This window comes from Pangasianodon hypophthalmus, chromosome 23 (genome assembly GCF_027358585.1).
Source record: "Pangasianodon hypophthalmus isolate fPanHyp1 chromosome 23, fPanHyp1.pri, whole genome shotgun sequence".
Classification (NCBI taxonomy): Eukaryota; Metazoa; Chordata; class Actinopteri; order Siluriformes; family Pangasiidae; genus Pangasianodon; species Pangasianodon hypophthalmus.
Genome location: NC_069732.1, coordinates 16,702,131 through 16,718,172, shown reverse-complemented (window position 1 = coordinate 16,718,172; position 16,042 = coordinate 16,702,131). Strand labels below are relative to the sequence as shown.

The 16,042-nt window shown below is 39.1% G+C and overlaps 1 protein-coding gene across 2 annotated transcripts in view; it reads right to left on the bottom strand.

Moving 5' to 3' along the window:
- Positions 1-16,042, bottom strand: part of tmem184a (transmembrane protein 184a) — a 20,710-nt gene extending 4,668 nt beyond the window's left edge. For both annotated transcript variants that reach the window (XM_026930107.3, XM_026930108.3), the window contains exons 1-7: positions 15,572-16,042; positions 10,799-11,041; positions 5,126-5,291; positions 4,257-4,347; positions 2,444-2,519; positions 355-446; positions 41-210 (exon numbers count right to left, since the gene is read on the bottom strand). In XM_026930107.3, coding sequence (XP_026785908.1) covers positions 41-210; positions 355-446; positions 2,444-2,519; positions 4,257-4,347; positions 5,126-5,291; positions 10,799-11,041 — 838 coding nt within the window. In that variant the 5' untranslated portion in view covers positions 15,572-16,042. The remainder of the gene's footprint in view (positions 1-40; positions 211-354; positions 447-2,443; positions 2,520-4,256; positions 4,348-5,125; positions 5,292-10,798; positions 11,042-15,571) is intronic.

The window sequence follows — 16,042 nt, the reverse complement described above, 5'->3', positions numbered from 1 at the left end:
CCCATGTTTTTTTGGCCTCTGTTTTAAAACTGTTACTCACCTTGCCAGAAGGAGAGGAAAATGACCGATTTGATGGTCAGGAACTTAAGCACAGGTTCAAAGGGCCTCAGAAGGTCACTGGTGGCAGAGAAGAAGAGGAACAGAGCATAGAGGGCCAGACTCACAGAGACGTTGTAGATGATTGTAATGTAGAGGTAGCCTCCATTCACGCTATAGGAAGACACATGTTTTAGAAGAAGTGTTCATGTTTTGCTTTATTTAAATACAGCACTGATATGTTCACAAAAATAAAGCACATCATTAGCACTAGATCATGATATATAAAGTAAAACGTAAGAACGAATGAAAACTCACTTAAAATCTCCATCGTGATATTTTCCAAAGGCTTGTAGTAAGATAGTGATGATGGCCATGATGGGTTTCACCACACAGAACTGAAGCGTGGCCTAGATGACAATCAGAACTGAGCATTATCTTATGCAAACATTTTAAAGAATGTTCCAAGCCTAATCCTAGTCGTACACTGACATTAGGGGTGTAACGAGACATTGTGACACGATGCATCGTGATGCAACAAGTCAAGTGGCTTTACTGTCATTTCAACCATATATAGCTAGTACAGTACACAGTGAAATGAAACAACGTTCCTCCAGGAACATAGTGCTACATAAACCATGAGACTACACGTTACTACATAAAGTGCACATGCAAACTATGACTATGTGCATTGTGGAAATGTGCAATTCAGATTGCAGAAATCAGCATTCTATTATTTATGCATGTAATGCAGTTGCACACCAGAGGTCCCAATCTGCAAATCCCATAGAGTTAAAATATATAGAGAGCACACTGGTCACATGATTGCATTCTTTCATAGAAAGCCTGCAAGATCTGCACTTGTGAAGTCCAATAGCCCGATAGCTCCAGAGTTCAATGACAAACAATACGTTATACGGTTACATAACCATGACACAACAGCTAAAAAAAAAGTTCTTCAATAGCTTTCAAACAATGCTAAAGGCCGTGGAAATTGGGCATTTTAGCCGACTTTGGAGCTCTATTTCTGCTACACAGCTCATTATGCGTCAGTCGATTATTTTCCATCAAGAACCTAGGTCAGACACTTTGTTTATTCAAAATATTTATTTTTAAGATATGGTAGTACATGTAGTACATTTTGTTTACAATATTAAAGCTCTGTTCCTAGTGATTTCTGATTTATTTAGTTTTATACAGACAAAAATGCACATTGTTTTCCAATGTTTATGATTCAGTCATCATTTTTCTTAATTCGAATTTAGTTCAAAATATACTGAGAATCGGATCAGATCAGTATCGTGAATCGAATCGAATCAAGACCGGAGTGTATTGTTACACCCCTTATTGACACTACTAAAATGTTAAAGTGTTTGTGGGTATCGGTATCGTTTGGTGCGATTTGAAAATGCACCAAGGCAATAATTACGCATACATGCAGGCAGGTGTGCAATATCAAGTTAATTAAAAAGAACTCCCTAATCAAAGCAGTCTACTCAGTGAAAAACAGAAACTAAAAAAAGCCTCCTCACTCAGTATGCTCCGACTGAGCTCTAGTCTGAACACATCACAAGGAGCTGCTTTGAAAAACGGCCACGTAGCCGTCCAGTCAAAGAGAACCATGTGTTTAGCAGTTTCCATTTTTCTATCTAAAAAAAGTTCATTTCACAGACTATTCACTGTTTTGAAGCCGGAGCTCTCAAATCCAATTTCCATCAGCGTTATGCTCGGAGTGCTGGGAGCTTCTCCGCTCCCTTTGCAGACAGCATCACTCTGACAACTCCTATTATTTCTCTGTGTTTATTACCAAATTGATCACACCTAGTCCTCATTGTTTTTCTTCTTGAGCTTTTTCTGTTGGATGTTATTTGAAGGAAAGTGGACAAAAAAAAGTTGTGTGGATGCTGCTTTATGATTTAGAAAGAAAACAGGTTATATGATAGTTTATGTGACAGAACATCCCAAGGCAAACATTTCTGCACTGTTTTCATTTTTCGCTCTGAGGAAAAACAGAATGAATGTCGCTGGCTTCTGGCATTTGAATATATATATATATATCAAAAAAAAAAATATATATATATATATATATATATATATATATATATATATAAAATTGAATCCTTTTCAATTTTGCCAATGGCATTTTTCATAAACGGTTCCTCTGTGATATGGTGCACAGAGTGCTGGCAGACCACCTCTGAAGATTATATATTCGCATTTACACTCGGGCAGCCATTGAACAACGTGCAGAACTTAATTCAGCTCTTAGTGAATCATAATACATAACCTACAAGGTGCCTAACCTTCAGTGACTGTGATGTTATTACCGGTGATAGTGGTAGCAAATGAAATGTATATTCACATGCTACACTGTGCAGATGGTTGCTCATCAAGGAGAGAAACAAACCTGTTTGCAGAATCTTAAAAAGCCAATAGAGTAACTCATTCCAGCCAGACAGCAAGTGCCATACATGCAGCTTGACCTGTGGGAAAACATAGTAAGATGCAGCTGAAATAAGTGACATGTACAAAGGTGCTCTGTGGCAGATTTCTAGGAAACTTGGTTTAGATGATCAAAAGCCTGCTTCTTCTTTGCTTTGTTTATGTCATTAGTATGAACATGATACAACTGCATGCACATGAGCAGGTAAAGAATGGAAATGGTGTCTGAGAATGACGCACAGTTATATATTAACCTATTTCATTGCAGACAGACCCTTTTAGTCTTTTAGTTAATCACAGTGACAAAAGAACATCATTTTCCCTTACCTTTATGTGGGCAGATGGCAAAACAACATTAAAACCAAGTTTCCTTACTTCCCCACTTTTATATATAGTTGGAACCAACAACATTCAAACCAAATGAAAAAGCTAACATTATTATGCTAAATTTAAAAAGAAAAAAAAAATAAGCACAGGAACAAATAAGCTGGGATGTTGGTTTGGGACATTTAGCACATCCCTTAACTGTAAATGAGCACGGATGTACCCAATTTCCTTCCAAACAAAATGCTAATTAGTCCCCATCTGTGTATAACTGTAGTGATTCTGATTAGAGCAGAATAAATCCAGCTGTTCCTTTAGCACTCCTTTGCTGGGTATTGCTTCTTAAAGTAAAGAGGGCTACAGGGAGCTTTTAGAAGCCCTCAGTGTAATATTATTAGAAAGGCACAAAACTGGAGGGGGGAAAAACAACTACAAAAAAAAAACCCAACATTAAAAGCTTTAAAGCAGGCTTCCCTAGAAATCTACCACCCTCCAGAGTTAGAGTTTTAATCAGTGCCTTTCAGGAGCACCTGGATATTACAGCCAGGTGTGTTAGATTAGGCAGGTCAATTTCACGATGCTACAAGGAGATTACACTTGGTATGATTCTGAGCTGTGCGTGAGGCAAGAACCGAATCTGTATTTAAAACCCATGAGGTCCTGTTTAAAGTGTATAGAGTGATGCCAAAGAGATTTTTGAGACTCTGGAGAAAAAGAAAGAAGTTTGTGCTGTACAACAAGATAAAATGGTATGCTTACACAAACAGTGAAGAAGAAGAGGAGGTAATAAGCTACTAGCACTCTAGAAATAGTAGTAGTTAGACACTTTTTTTTTTTTTTTAAATGAAAACACCACTTAATATGTGTACTTTCTCTAAACAAAATGCCATTACATTAATCTAAAACTCACAGTGAATGTGTTTATTTGATCTGCTTATTTGTGTGGCTGTTTCTCATTAGTGAGAAGTGGGAAACCTTTGAAAATAGCTAGAATGTGCAAACCACAGGTAGATACTTGAAGAATTATACTGTAATCTTGCCAGAATCTGACCTTAAGCTCAGTGCTAAAACAGAGTGGAGGGGATAAAGAACAGAAAGACATGCTGGAAACAGCCCAGGACAATCCCAGACCTCGGTCTGACTGAAAACCTGAGGTGCTGCCTGAAGTGCGCCATCGACCCAAGGCCCTTTCTCAGTCTCACTGAGTTTGATTCATTTGCTAAGGGTGAAACAGAGGACTACTCTGTTACATACCAACAAAATGAGTCAGAACTCAGTTCAAACTAAGATAACTAAACTAGTCTAATGTTGATTTAATGTAGGCCAGAGCAATCACTGTAATTGCAACACTGGAGCAACATTCTTGACATTTGAAGCCATCAGAGTACAGTTATGCAATCAAACTACACTATAACGTGTTTCTATTTCTCTGGAAAGGACAGGAACACACTTACGGAATCGGTTTTCCCCGTATCTCGGCCATGATGGCACTCTCTCCTCCTAGATACTCAAAGGACAGGCTCAAGAAGTTGTAGATCACAAAAGCTGAGAACAACAAAATACAAAATGCAAAATATTGACATCAGCAGTTTCTCTGATGTATTTAGAGAAAGAGGCAAGAACCTATCCTCCTCTACATGCAATATAGATCACTTTAAAGAAAAGAAATTGTCCATCTTGATCTATTGTTTCTCTTTAAAGGAGGTCTAAACATAAGAAGTCTCTCTCTCTTTCTCTCCCTCTCTCTTTTGTGAAGTATTAAGTGAATCTAGAAGAAAGATCACTACATATGAAATTACAATTAAAGTAAATAATGTATTGAGTGCAAGTTATTTGCATGAAACCTTTCCAAATTTGTGCATAGTGCTTTTATGTAGTACAGACTACTTCTAAGAAATTCAGATTACATGAATATTTTATGCAGAGTCAAGAAGAATAATGAAAATGCCTGCCTGATATTACAAACTGCAACTCCCTTAAAAGACTGAACTCATTTAAATTCTACTGGTTTATTCAAAAAACTAAAATAACAACTAATTCCACTGACAGGCATATTTATAACTTGGAAAACACTTGCTCTCTGTTCTGCTGTCTAACAGAGGAGAGGAAGGTTTAAAAAAAAAAAAGATATCATGATAACACTGCATTGTAGGTTCGTTCTTTGTACTACAAAGAAAGATGAGAGGAACAAGTTTGGGCAGTTGGATGTCTGCAACCTATTTTAGCTCAGTGCAGGTGTCTCCATATGTAAAGCCCTGTCTACAGCCTGTTAGCAGACAGACAAAAAAAATAAAATAAATAAATAAATAAAAAAGGTTCCTACCTTCATAGCAGTCACGGACGGAGTCAAAGTAGACATAGTACTGGTCATTGCTGATGAAGAGGAGGCTAAGCCAGGAGTCAAAGGCGTAAATGGGAACGATAAAGAGGATGCGGATGATGTAACGCTGCTCGTTTGGCACTGTGTATGACCTCAGGTGTGAGTAGATCTAACACACACACACACACACACACACACACAAACAATATATTCATGAGCTTCACTAAACAAGATCCTACTGTGAATACGTCCCACTTCTCCTTAACCCACCCACCACAAATAACTGAAGCAGATCCAAATTGTTTTAAAGAACTAAATAAAACAGGCAATGAATACAAAAGGATTTCTTTCAGTTTTTTTTCCTTAGGCAAAATATGGCTCCTGAGGTAGGGATGATAGAGCTCTGTGATGAAAAGGCAATGGAAATTATTAATATGGAACTGAGATTGAGGAGTGGCAGAATGTGATATAATATCTCAAACAGGTCATTTATAAATGTGGAAGAGGAGGTCCATCAATAGAAAGGTAGGCAGGGTAAAGCAGAATAAAAAGCCACCTACAAGAAAAATCCACCTACATTTGTTCCAGCAAAACATCCTTACAGGAACCTGGGCATTAACCTTATCTCTTACCTGCTGTTTTATCACACCCTAGATAGATATCGTAGTTAATAATTACCACTAAGTAGACCTAAATAGAAATGACTTTCCGCTTATTTATTTAATTTTTTTTTGTGAGAAATAATCTTGTACATCATACTGGCCTTGGTAAATATTATTATAAAAATATAAAGCAAAACATTCGCTGAGATTTCAGGACACTTTTTGGCATTTGGAAAAGCTTGAGACTGTTTCATGTGAGATTTTGTACAGTCACAATTCCAGACCAGCTTCCTGTCTCTATATGCACAGATTGTGACTCACATGAAAGATTTTTTTTTTCAGCCTTGGCCATTACGTGGGCAGAGGACTAATGTATGAAGGTGCTCTAGAGAGCCAAGGTGAGTCAGGATCTAGATTGATCTGGTCCATTTCTCCTGTAGTGCAGGAAGAGAAATAGGCTCCACCAGGCACAGCTGAAAGTAAGAGAGGGTAATTATTCCCTCCACTAACTCCAACACATGTAGCTTTGTTATTATTCCTAATTGTTATTATTGTTATTGTTCTTGTTGTTGAAGAGTATTGATGTATTTGTTTATGATCAGAGATTTTGTCATTTCAAACCACGAGCAGTACGTTATACGATTTTATTGTCTATTTTTGTTCTCAAGGACATCTGGCCATGGATAGCACGACGAAATTCCATCCAAAGTGCAGGAGCAGATTTGGAAACAAGCAACAAGTTTATGATAAGGGCATAGTTTATACTACCTTAAGAGTGTACTTGAGTGGCACAACAGAAGAACTTTCACTCTATTGTCGGGAGATTGCGAGTCCGAATCCCGACGATGCCACAGCCATCTGTGGTCAGGAGCCAAAAGAGCAAAATTGGCTACGCTCTCAGAGTGGGAGGGGCATACTCTGTCTCCCATGACAATCAGAACGACACTAGCCAATCGCGGGCGTCTGTGAGCTCATGCATGCAGAATAGGGCAGACGGCGCTTTCCTCCGATTGTGTCATGAAAAGATGCAGAGGTTGGCTACACGCTTGTCGAAGAAAGCACGTGCTTGCCCCACCCTTCCCAGCTGGGATAGAGGATAGTTAGCAAACGGGTGGGAATTGGCAAGACCAAATTTGGGAGCAAAAACATTTGATTAAAGATCACTTCGAATCAATTAAGAGTCATCTTATTCATCATTAACACTAATCTAATTCATGCTATCTCTCCACAGCTACCACACTGAGAAAGGGAGGGCCAACATACTTCCTGTATCATGCGTGACAATCAGTGCTTGCTTTTGAACTGACACTCATGCAAAATCATAGGGCAGCTGAACACTCTTGGCCAATCGTCCCATTCTGCACATGTGAACCATCACAAGATGCTAATAGTTCTGTTAGTAAACCAGTTGAGGAACCCATGCTCATGGTTAGTGTCATGTTTAGTTTTGTTGATAATATATAGTACTCTGCAAAAGTCTTAGGCACCCTATTTCTTTTAGTACAAACGTTGTTATAGATTTTTATTTTATGTACAAAAACATTCTGTAGTTTTCCAGCAGAAAATTGAATGTTACAGAAAAATGTTTTTGTATGTCAGTTACATGAGATCACTTTTTAGACAAAAAGCATAATGAAGGCTGCTGGATTTTGCTGCAAAAAATAAGAAGCAAATGTGACAAAGTCTCCAGAAGAACTGTGGCTGCTTCTGCAAGATGCTCAGCAACACTTACAGCTCATTTCCTTAAAAACTGCACAAACTGTGCCTGAGACTACTCATTTTCTTTTTTAAAGCGAAAGGTCATCACACCAAATATTGACTTTTGTTTCATTTATTACTGTTTACTGCTCTTCATAGTATTTTTTAAAATGTAGAAACATTTAACTACATTATTTTCGAAGGCATCTTTGCTCTACAGCATTTCTTTGCATGTGCCTAAGACGTTTGCACAGTACTGTATACTGACAGGTCATTATTAGCCTTACATAAGTCAGACCTAGTAGGGTTTCCAACTTTATTCATTTCAAATATATACACAGTGCTCACACCACTACCGAGCCTACTGACAACTGGCATTAATAAGCTTTGCTTTTGTCCCGACGGATTACAATTTCCAGTGTCAGCAAAACTCCAGTTTTCATTAATGAAATGAATGGAATGGCTGCTGTTTAGACAAAGCAATATGGCTGCCAAATCTACTACACTACCTTTCAAACTGATTCCCAGCACACTGGTCTAAAGCACTAAAATCCAAACATGATGTTGGAATGCCTGTGAAAATGTTGGGAACATTTTTAGAAATGCCTGCATCAGCAGTTTTAGTTGAATAGTGCACCTGTGATGTCTGATATACTGGCCATCCAGCTCAGAGTATTTCCTTCCCATTTCTTTTAAGTGATTGAACACTGGATTTTTATCTCACTCCACACACCTCTTCAGCATTCATGAACAGGCATAAAGCAGAAAAATCATTTTTTTGGTTAATGTTTGCACACGAGCTTATGGAACTGAGAGCATATGAACTTATAGATCAGCCGAGCTATGTTAAAATACTTTGTGGGACTGTGGGGTTTGTTGAGCTAGTGTTCCTAACACGTCTTTCTGATTTGAGCTTTTTATAGACTGCAAACAGTAAGAAAATATTTTTTAAAAATTGATTTGAAGTCTGGTTTTCTCTGGTCTTCATGTGTGAAATCATATTTTTGACAAAAGGCGTATGAAATCAGAGTTTATGCAATATACATACTAAAAGTTAGTCATGTGGGATTTTTTTTTTTTTTACTACTTTCTTAAAAGGAGATTTGTGAAAAGATCAACACAGGCAGAGGAGAAGAGACTGTGTTCCTGAAGGGCAGTCAGCTTGTTGCTAATACTGGTCACTGAAGAGAATGCTGTTGAGCCAAATCAATAGTGCAAGAACAAAGCAATCTCAACATTACACTTTTAGTATGCATGAAGAAGTGACATCACTGTGGGGAAAAACTGCTTTAATCTCTTCAGGATTTACATACATTTTCCTTGCAAAACCTTTCCACCACTCCTGTCCAAGCTGCTGTTTGCTGCACCTCAGATGAGCTTGCAGTGTACAAATTGCTTGGCTGCTGGTCTATAGCGAAACGAAACTGCACGGACTTTTTTTTTTTTCCCCTGAATGGAGAGTGTTTCATGGAGATTCATTTTCCGGCTTAACACCAACATGTCATTGTATAAGGTGCCTGAAAACCTCCTGCTTCTCAAAAGGCATTATACTTTTTGGAGGGAGGACAAAAGACTTCGGAGGCAATCAAACATGTCCTCCAGGTGCCCTCCAGGCACTGCACAAAAGAAATTCATTCTCTGACCCCTTCTCCCATCACCACTGTTCTAGCAGTCTGATTACAGAATACATCATTTAAAAGCGGATTTGATATTACATTTTCATGGGTCATGTGGCGAACAAGAGAAGTGCACGTGGGTAGTGTCAGCAAAACTATGGAAATTCAATTTTAGAATTTTAGGCATCATTGTCACCTCCCTCTCGCCCCTACTATCTAACAAAAATCCATTATATAATATATTATATATAATATATTATACATACTACTGATATATCAGTTACATTCTGCATACTATATTGTTTGCTCACAATTGTAATACTGCCTTATAAAATGCTTATACAGCACAAGGCAGTAATGTGCAAATTAACAATACAGAAAATAAATGTATTTTAATCTATGTTGTGATCATCTTAATCCATCGCACTTTAATCAAAATAACGCAGGCCTCTGTTACACTCAAACGTCATAATGTTCTAAATGTAGTGCAAACATTAATATACAATAACAGTAATAGTTGAAACACAGTACTTTTGTTGATATATTTCAATTTGTGATTTACTTACAATTCAAACTGCAATAAGCTCTTGTAAAAAAGCTCTTAGATTTCATTTCAAAATGTATCTAGAAACAGATTAAGCCTAGCTCTAACCTAAAAATATTGCAGATGAAACAGTGATACTGTAACAGACTGTACATGTGGTTCACATAAAATCTACCAACAAGCATACAACATTATGTTATTAAATCCTCAAATGTCCAGTACACCAAAAGTCTACAGTGCACTATGCATTAATCAGCTCAAGATATCCGTCATGGACAGTGAAGCATATGGTAATGGATAATGCTGAATTATGTAAGTACACTAGATGGCCAAAAGTATGTGGACACATGACCATTACACTCGTATGTGGTTGCTTCCAGCTGTTGCCACAAAGTTGGAAGAATACAATTGTATAGAATGTCTCTTTATGCTGTAGCATTGCAATTTCCCTGCACTGGAACTAAGAGGCTCAAACCTGTTCCAGCATGACAATGCCCCTGTGCATAAAGCGAGCTCCATGAAGACATGGTGTGTGAAGGTTGGAGTGGAAGAACTCGAGTGTCCTGCACAGAGCCCTGACCTCAACCCCACTGAACACCTTTGGGATGAACTGGAACACCGACTGAACCCCAGACCTCCTCACTGTAGCTGAATGAACACAAATTCCCACAGCCACACTCCAAAATCTAGTGGAAAGCCTTCCCAGAAGAGTGGAGCTTATTATAACAGCAAAGACAGACTAAATCTGGAATGAGATGTTCAGCAATCACATGTGTGTGAGAGATGGTCAGGTGTCCACAAACTTTTGGCCATATAATGTAACAATAACTGTCTGGCAGTTGTTGGCAGGATTGTATTCATGTCTGCAATTCATTATCGGTCACCTGTGAGAAAAGACTCGGAGACAGATCAGACAGGTGTGCTCAAATTTCACTGGCTGTGATGTGAATAGTCAGTCATCTAAAGGCAAGGGTGGAGGGAGGGGACACCATGCAACTCCACACAATGCATCCTCCACCTAGTCCATTTGTTTTTTATTTTCCTGAACTCACTTTCAGCTACAACCCGCTCTTCCTCTTTCCTGTCTTGCAGGTCACATAACCATTCAAATCCTTCTTTAGACATCAGCATACTTCAGGGTTGTTTTTAAGCTTTCCTTACATTACATTTTGGGGGAAATACACAATACACAACACGACTCAAAAAGGCATCTTACCTGGTGACACGTGATGAGCAGCGCAGACCAGACGAATATCCCCGACAGAGCCTGAGCAGCAACTGTGTTAAGAAAGATCTCATCCTCCACCAGAGTCCCGTTCTCCGATATGACTACTGTCATGTTAGACCTGGTAGAAATGTTGGCCAGCAACAGTGAAGAACGAGAGGCTGGATCGCTCACGCTGCTGTCTGAATCCATTCTCAAAGTACTGTTCGCAGTGTCCTGCAACAATTCATCCATCTGAGGGGAAAAAAAAACAAAACACGCAATGAAATGCAGACAAACTAAAGTTCAGTGTTCAGCTCATTAGCTACAAATTATTGTGTTGGCAAGAGTGAAAAAGGCTGCCTACATACATAGCTCTGAACACTAATACAACAGAACCAGCAGCATCACAAAAAAAAAAAAAAAAAAAAAAAAAAAAAAAAAAGGGTTCGATTAAGGTCCTGGAGTCAGTTCTTTGTACATGGACTACTGAATTAGCTTTGGATTATTGAAGATTTTACATGATCCTGGATTTCTTCAAACAAGTCTGTAAGCACAAATCTGCTGAGAAGCAGACTTATTCAAATACAAACTAGATTAGTTTGCCAATTTAAAGCAATCACACACACACAATATATCTCAAGGAAGTCTTTGAATTAATTTAGAAAAAGCAAAAGCCCCCACCCTTTGAAAAAGCAGCTTACTTATATCTACGAAAAGACCTTTTTAATTAAGGTGTTCACATTTTTTTTATATTGGTCTATACTGAGATATTAAAGTGCACCTACTTCAATTAAATTGTCCTCATACAAGCAAAAATAAGAACTCAAAATAGCAAACTGAGTACAGATTTGTACAGTACAGATCTTATTCTATTTTTTGGTGGGACTGATGAAATGATTATGAACTTCAGTCTCTGCATGAAAAAATCTTTTTCGGTCATCACATTGCAACCATTCTCTTGTAGTGAGCAGCAGCATTTGAGTTAGTAATGACTGCATATTCATGATATTCTCTACCAGCATCACTAAATGATAAAGCGAGCCATCATGAAATCACAGAGTTGAACACATCCGCAATGTGCTGAAAAATACATACAGGGGATGTAACGATACACAAATTCAAATGTGATACAATGCGACACGATCGTGTCTTGATATGGTACATTTTCGATACAGAAATGTAAACATTGCCTAAATATGTGGCTTGGGTTTCCAATTGTATAAAACAAAAAAAGAACAAAAGCTGTGCTTTAGAATGCAACAAAATTAAACATGGCTAAACTGGTGTGACTCACAAGGGGGCGTGTCTGTTAGCTAGCTGTGCTCTCAGACTCATGCAGCTCTCTGTAGTGCTAGATGTTTTTGAATTCTGCATTCTCCACTACCTAATATGAACTTCCCAATCGCTCCGGTGAGTTCTTTAGCCTGGATTGAATCGACGAGGAAAAGCTGCCTGAATGCAGCAGTGAGTTTGCAGCATGTGCGCGTGTGCTGTATTAGTACATTGTACACATTTTCTGTAGTCTTTGCACACTCTAATATCTTGGTCCAACACCCAGTTTATTTCAACTCGAATAATATATTTGGTATTATGATGAGCCTACTTTATCATGCAGTGTTGAATGTATTGTTCAATAAGCAGGCATATCAAATTGAGAGCTTTCGTAACAAATGAAACTATACGCCGTATTGTTACACTCCTACAACATAAGTAACTAACGCTCTAACTCACCCCTCCTAACTACCATAGGCAGCCTGGATAACATGCCATGAGGAACTGGCCCTCACTGGAAAGGTGTTCGGAGAGGAACAGTGCACACAGGCGACAGGAAGGGGCAATGTTAAAGGTGTGTAGAGATGGCCAGGTAGCAGCAGTGTGCCTCTAAGTATTGCACATGAGAAGGAGATGCGCCATGTTGAGTGGCATGTCATGGTAGATGTCAGTAGGTCATGGTCATGTTATCCATCACCCACTGTGCCAGTGTCTGCTTAGAAAGTGGAGTTCCTCATGTCTTTCCTCCATGACAGATGACATGAAACACTCAGCAGGTTCTCTCTCATGTAACCTTGCAAGGTCAATCAAGTAGTTTTAACAAAAAAAGAAGAAAAAAAATCAGAGTCATGACTTTGGGCAGAAATCCCAGGTTCAAACACATGGCCACTCAGGCACAAAATGGCAGTCTTTGGGGAGGCCCATTTCAGTTCGCTATCCTGCATGGCTCATAAGATGAGATCATGAGGAACTGAGACAGCACACTGCCTCCCAGCCAGTAAGGGAGGTGTTTGCGATGACTATCTGTCTTCGATGGCTTCCAGGTAGACCCCCTGCTGTGAGAGCTAGAGCTCGTGCTCCTCTCACTGAGACGAGGATGCATCTGTCTGTGGCATTTGAGTTCACTCAGAGAGATAACCCACTTCTGAAAGTTCCTTAATTCCAAGGGAATTATCACTGCATTTGCTGTTAGTGATCCTAGAATCCTCGGAAAGAGCCGGCACCACACATAGCGACTTGCTTGAATTCAGCTGGCAAGTGTGATAATGTCTGCCAAACGTGGGGGTGACATGGTGTCTAGCATTCTCAGTGAATCTCATTTTACGTTATTTAATTGTGTAGCCTGCTTTGATTCTTTTTTTCAAATCATGACCTCGACTCATGAGCCCGAGTGCCATAATATGTGTGAGGATGGTGAACATGTCCCAGATGGCCTTCTCCTTGGGTGAGGGCACATAGGAGCCAGTCGTGCTGGCCATCAGAGGCAACAGGGCTGACTGCATACATCTCGTGAACACCCATGGCACTAGAGAGAGGCCAAATGCTAGGAACTGGAATGCATGTCCTTTGGAAGACAAACCACAGAGAATGCGTGTTCTGGGGCAATGGAGACATGAAAACAACGCATCATGCAGATCCACCAATGTGAATCAGAGTCCTAGTCGTTACGAACACAAGAAGTGCAGAATTAATTTGGTCTTTGGTGGGCCAGTTGCTCACTAGATATGTTTGAGCAAAAGATACTTGAAATTAATTGACCAAATCAAGAGTGGACGTTGAAATGAAAAATGAATGAATGCAAAGTAAAACGGGAAAACAAGGAAACAGCTGTTTGTTTTATTTTTGTTAAATATGCCATTTAGCTAACATTAACAACCCGGCCAGCCACTGACCCACTATACTACCTAACGTCAGCTAACATCACAAAGCGTTTAACAAATGCACTCTACATTTTGTGAGAATAAAATCCTGCTGATATTTTAGCCACCATTCTGCTCTCCTTTACCGTCCTCCTCCTGCTATTTTTAAAAAGCACACAGTGATGTATATTAGTGAATCAGGCACTAACAGCAATCTAGCTACATAGTAATTGCTGATATATATCCGGGCCATTCAAGATCGTTCATTCATTTAGGCCCTGTGAATCTGAAATGCTGAAAAACAAGCAAAGGCGAAATACGAGCAAGTCGTGAGAATACGATTCGGCGTTCCAGTTCATCCCAAAGTGTTCAGTTGGGCTGAAGTCAGGGCTCTGCGCAGGACACTGGGATTCTTCCACTCCAACCTTGGCAAAAGGTTTGGGCCTCTTAGGTCCAGTGAAGGGAAATTGTAATTCTACAGCACACAAAGACAATTGTGTGCTTCCAACTTTGTGGAAGTTTTTGGGTATGATGGTCAAGTGTCCACAAACTTTTGGCCATATAGATCATACAGATGTATATGAATATATAAAACACATATACATACATTATATATATATATATATATATATATATATATATATATATATATATATATATATATATATATATATATACTTTTTTTCCATTTAAATGGACCAGAGTGGAACACCAGCAAGGCTTGCAGTTTAATATGAGGTTACTGGGCCGCTAAGTTTCATACTATAGACTACATCTGACCATGACTGCCTGTGTCAATAATATTTGCAAGCAAATTCTGTTTCAGTTCAAATTCAGTTTTGCCATAAATACATTTTAAAATGGGTTTACTCAGCCACAGTACAGGGTACAAAGTCTATGGCCAGAACAATTGTCTTCGCCCAACCCTGGACATCTGGCCAACCAACTGGCAGACATTACCCGACAAAAATAATGAGATTTAGTTGATTATAAAAAGACAAAAAACCACAACATATGCCCAACACAAATTCTGCACAGAACTACTGCATGGCATTCACGATGACTTGTTTATTTTTCCGAATCTCAATCACCTGTGTAACAGTACATCAGTGTTTGTCATGTGGCGATTAATTATGTTTGAGTGGCATTCTTTCCTCTGGCACTGGCAACCTTCTGGATTGGATTTATTCATCAGTGGAGTTTCTCTAGGAAAGGAAAGTCTTGTCAATGTCCAGGAATTATATTCTGTAGACTATATGAAGGTTTCTCACTGCTCAGAGAGGGCTTTGAGAAAATGGGCAGGACAATACCCTTTACCAGGCCCAAGCAGCAAACCGGCTTTACCAGCCATTTTAACCAGCAGGTTATTGGGCTAGTTATAGTCAGAATACTAACTATAATCAATCAAAATACTGCTTCACAATCCAACAAAACGAAGCTGTGTGGCACTGTGACAGAAGCTAAAGCTGTGGAGTGTTTTTTCCTTTAAATATTCTCTCTGAAATTCAGTCATTCGCTTCAGCTGAATGGGTGATAAGATGTATTATGTCAAAATCACAGAGAAGGAAAACAGGAAACAGGAAAAGAAGGAAATCAACCAGCTTGTAAACAGGACAGTGTAAATAATAAACATATTGTTTACGCCACTTACCCTCACTGAAGTCTGACACCCGTCTGGTTCACTTCCCTCACTGCTGCTAATGTGTTCAAAACGTTCTCCTTTTCCCCAAAAATCCTCACTTTAAAACCTAAAATCACCAGTTTTACGGAATTAAACGCCTACACACTTTTTTGAACAAAACTGCAGCGTTAAAAGTTGCCATTGGCGGAAATGCTTTCTACTGAGAGGCGCACTTCCTCATTATAGTCGACAGGTGAGACAAAGCCACACACACACACACACACACACACACACACACACACACACACACGACTCAAATGTACAAAACACTCGCTGTATCCTAAACCACAGACTAAATTAAATAAAATGTTTTTTTTCTCCTTATGTAAAACGTCCCTAAACTTTCTCACGAGCGCTCTGAAACCAGGTGCAAACCCGTCACACAAGCGCACGTTACTGGATCACGTGACCTATTGACGGACGGCCGTGGGTCACGTGATG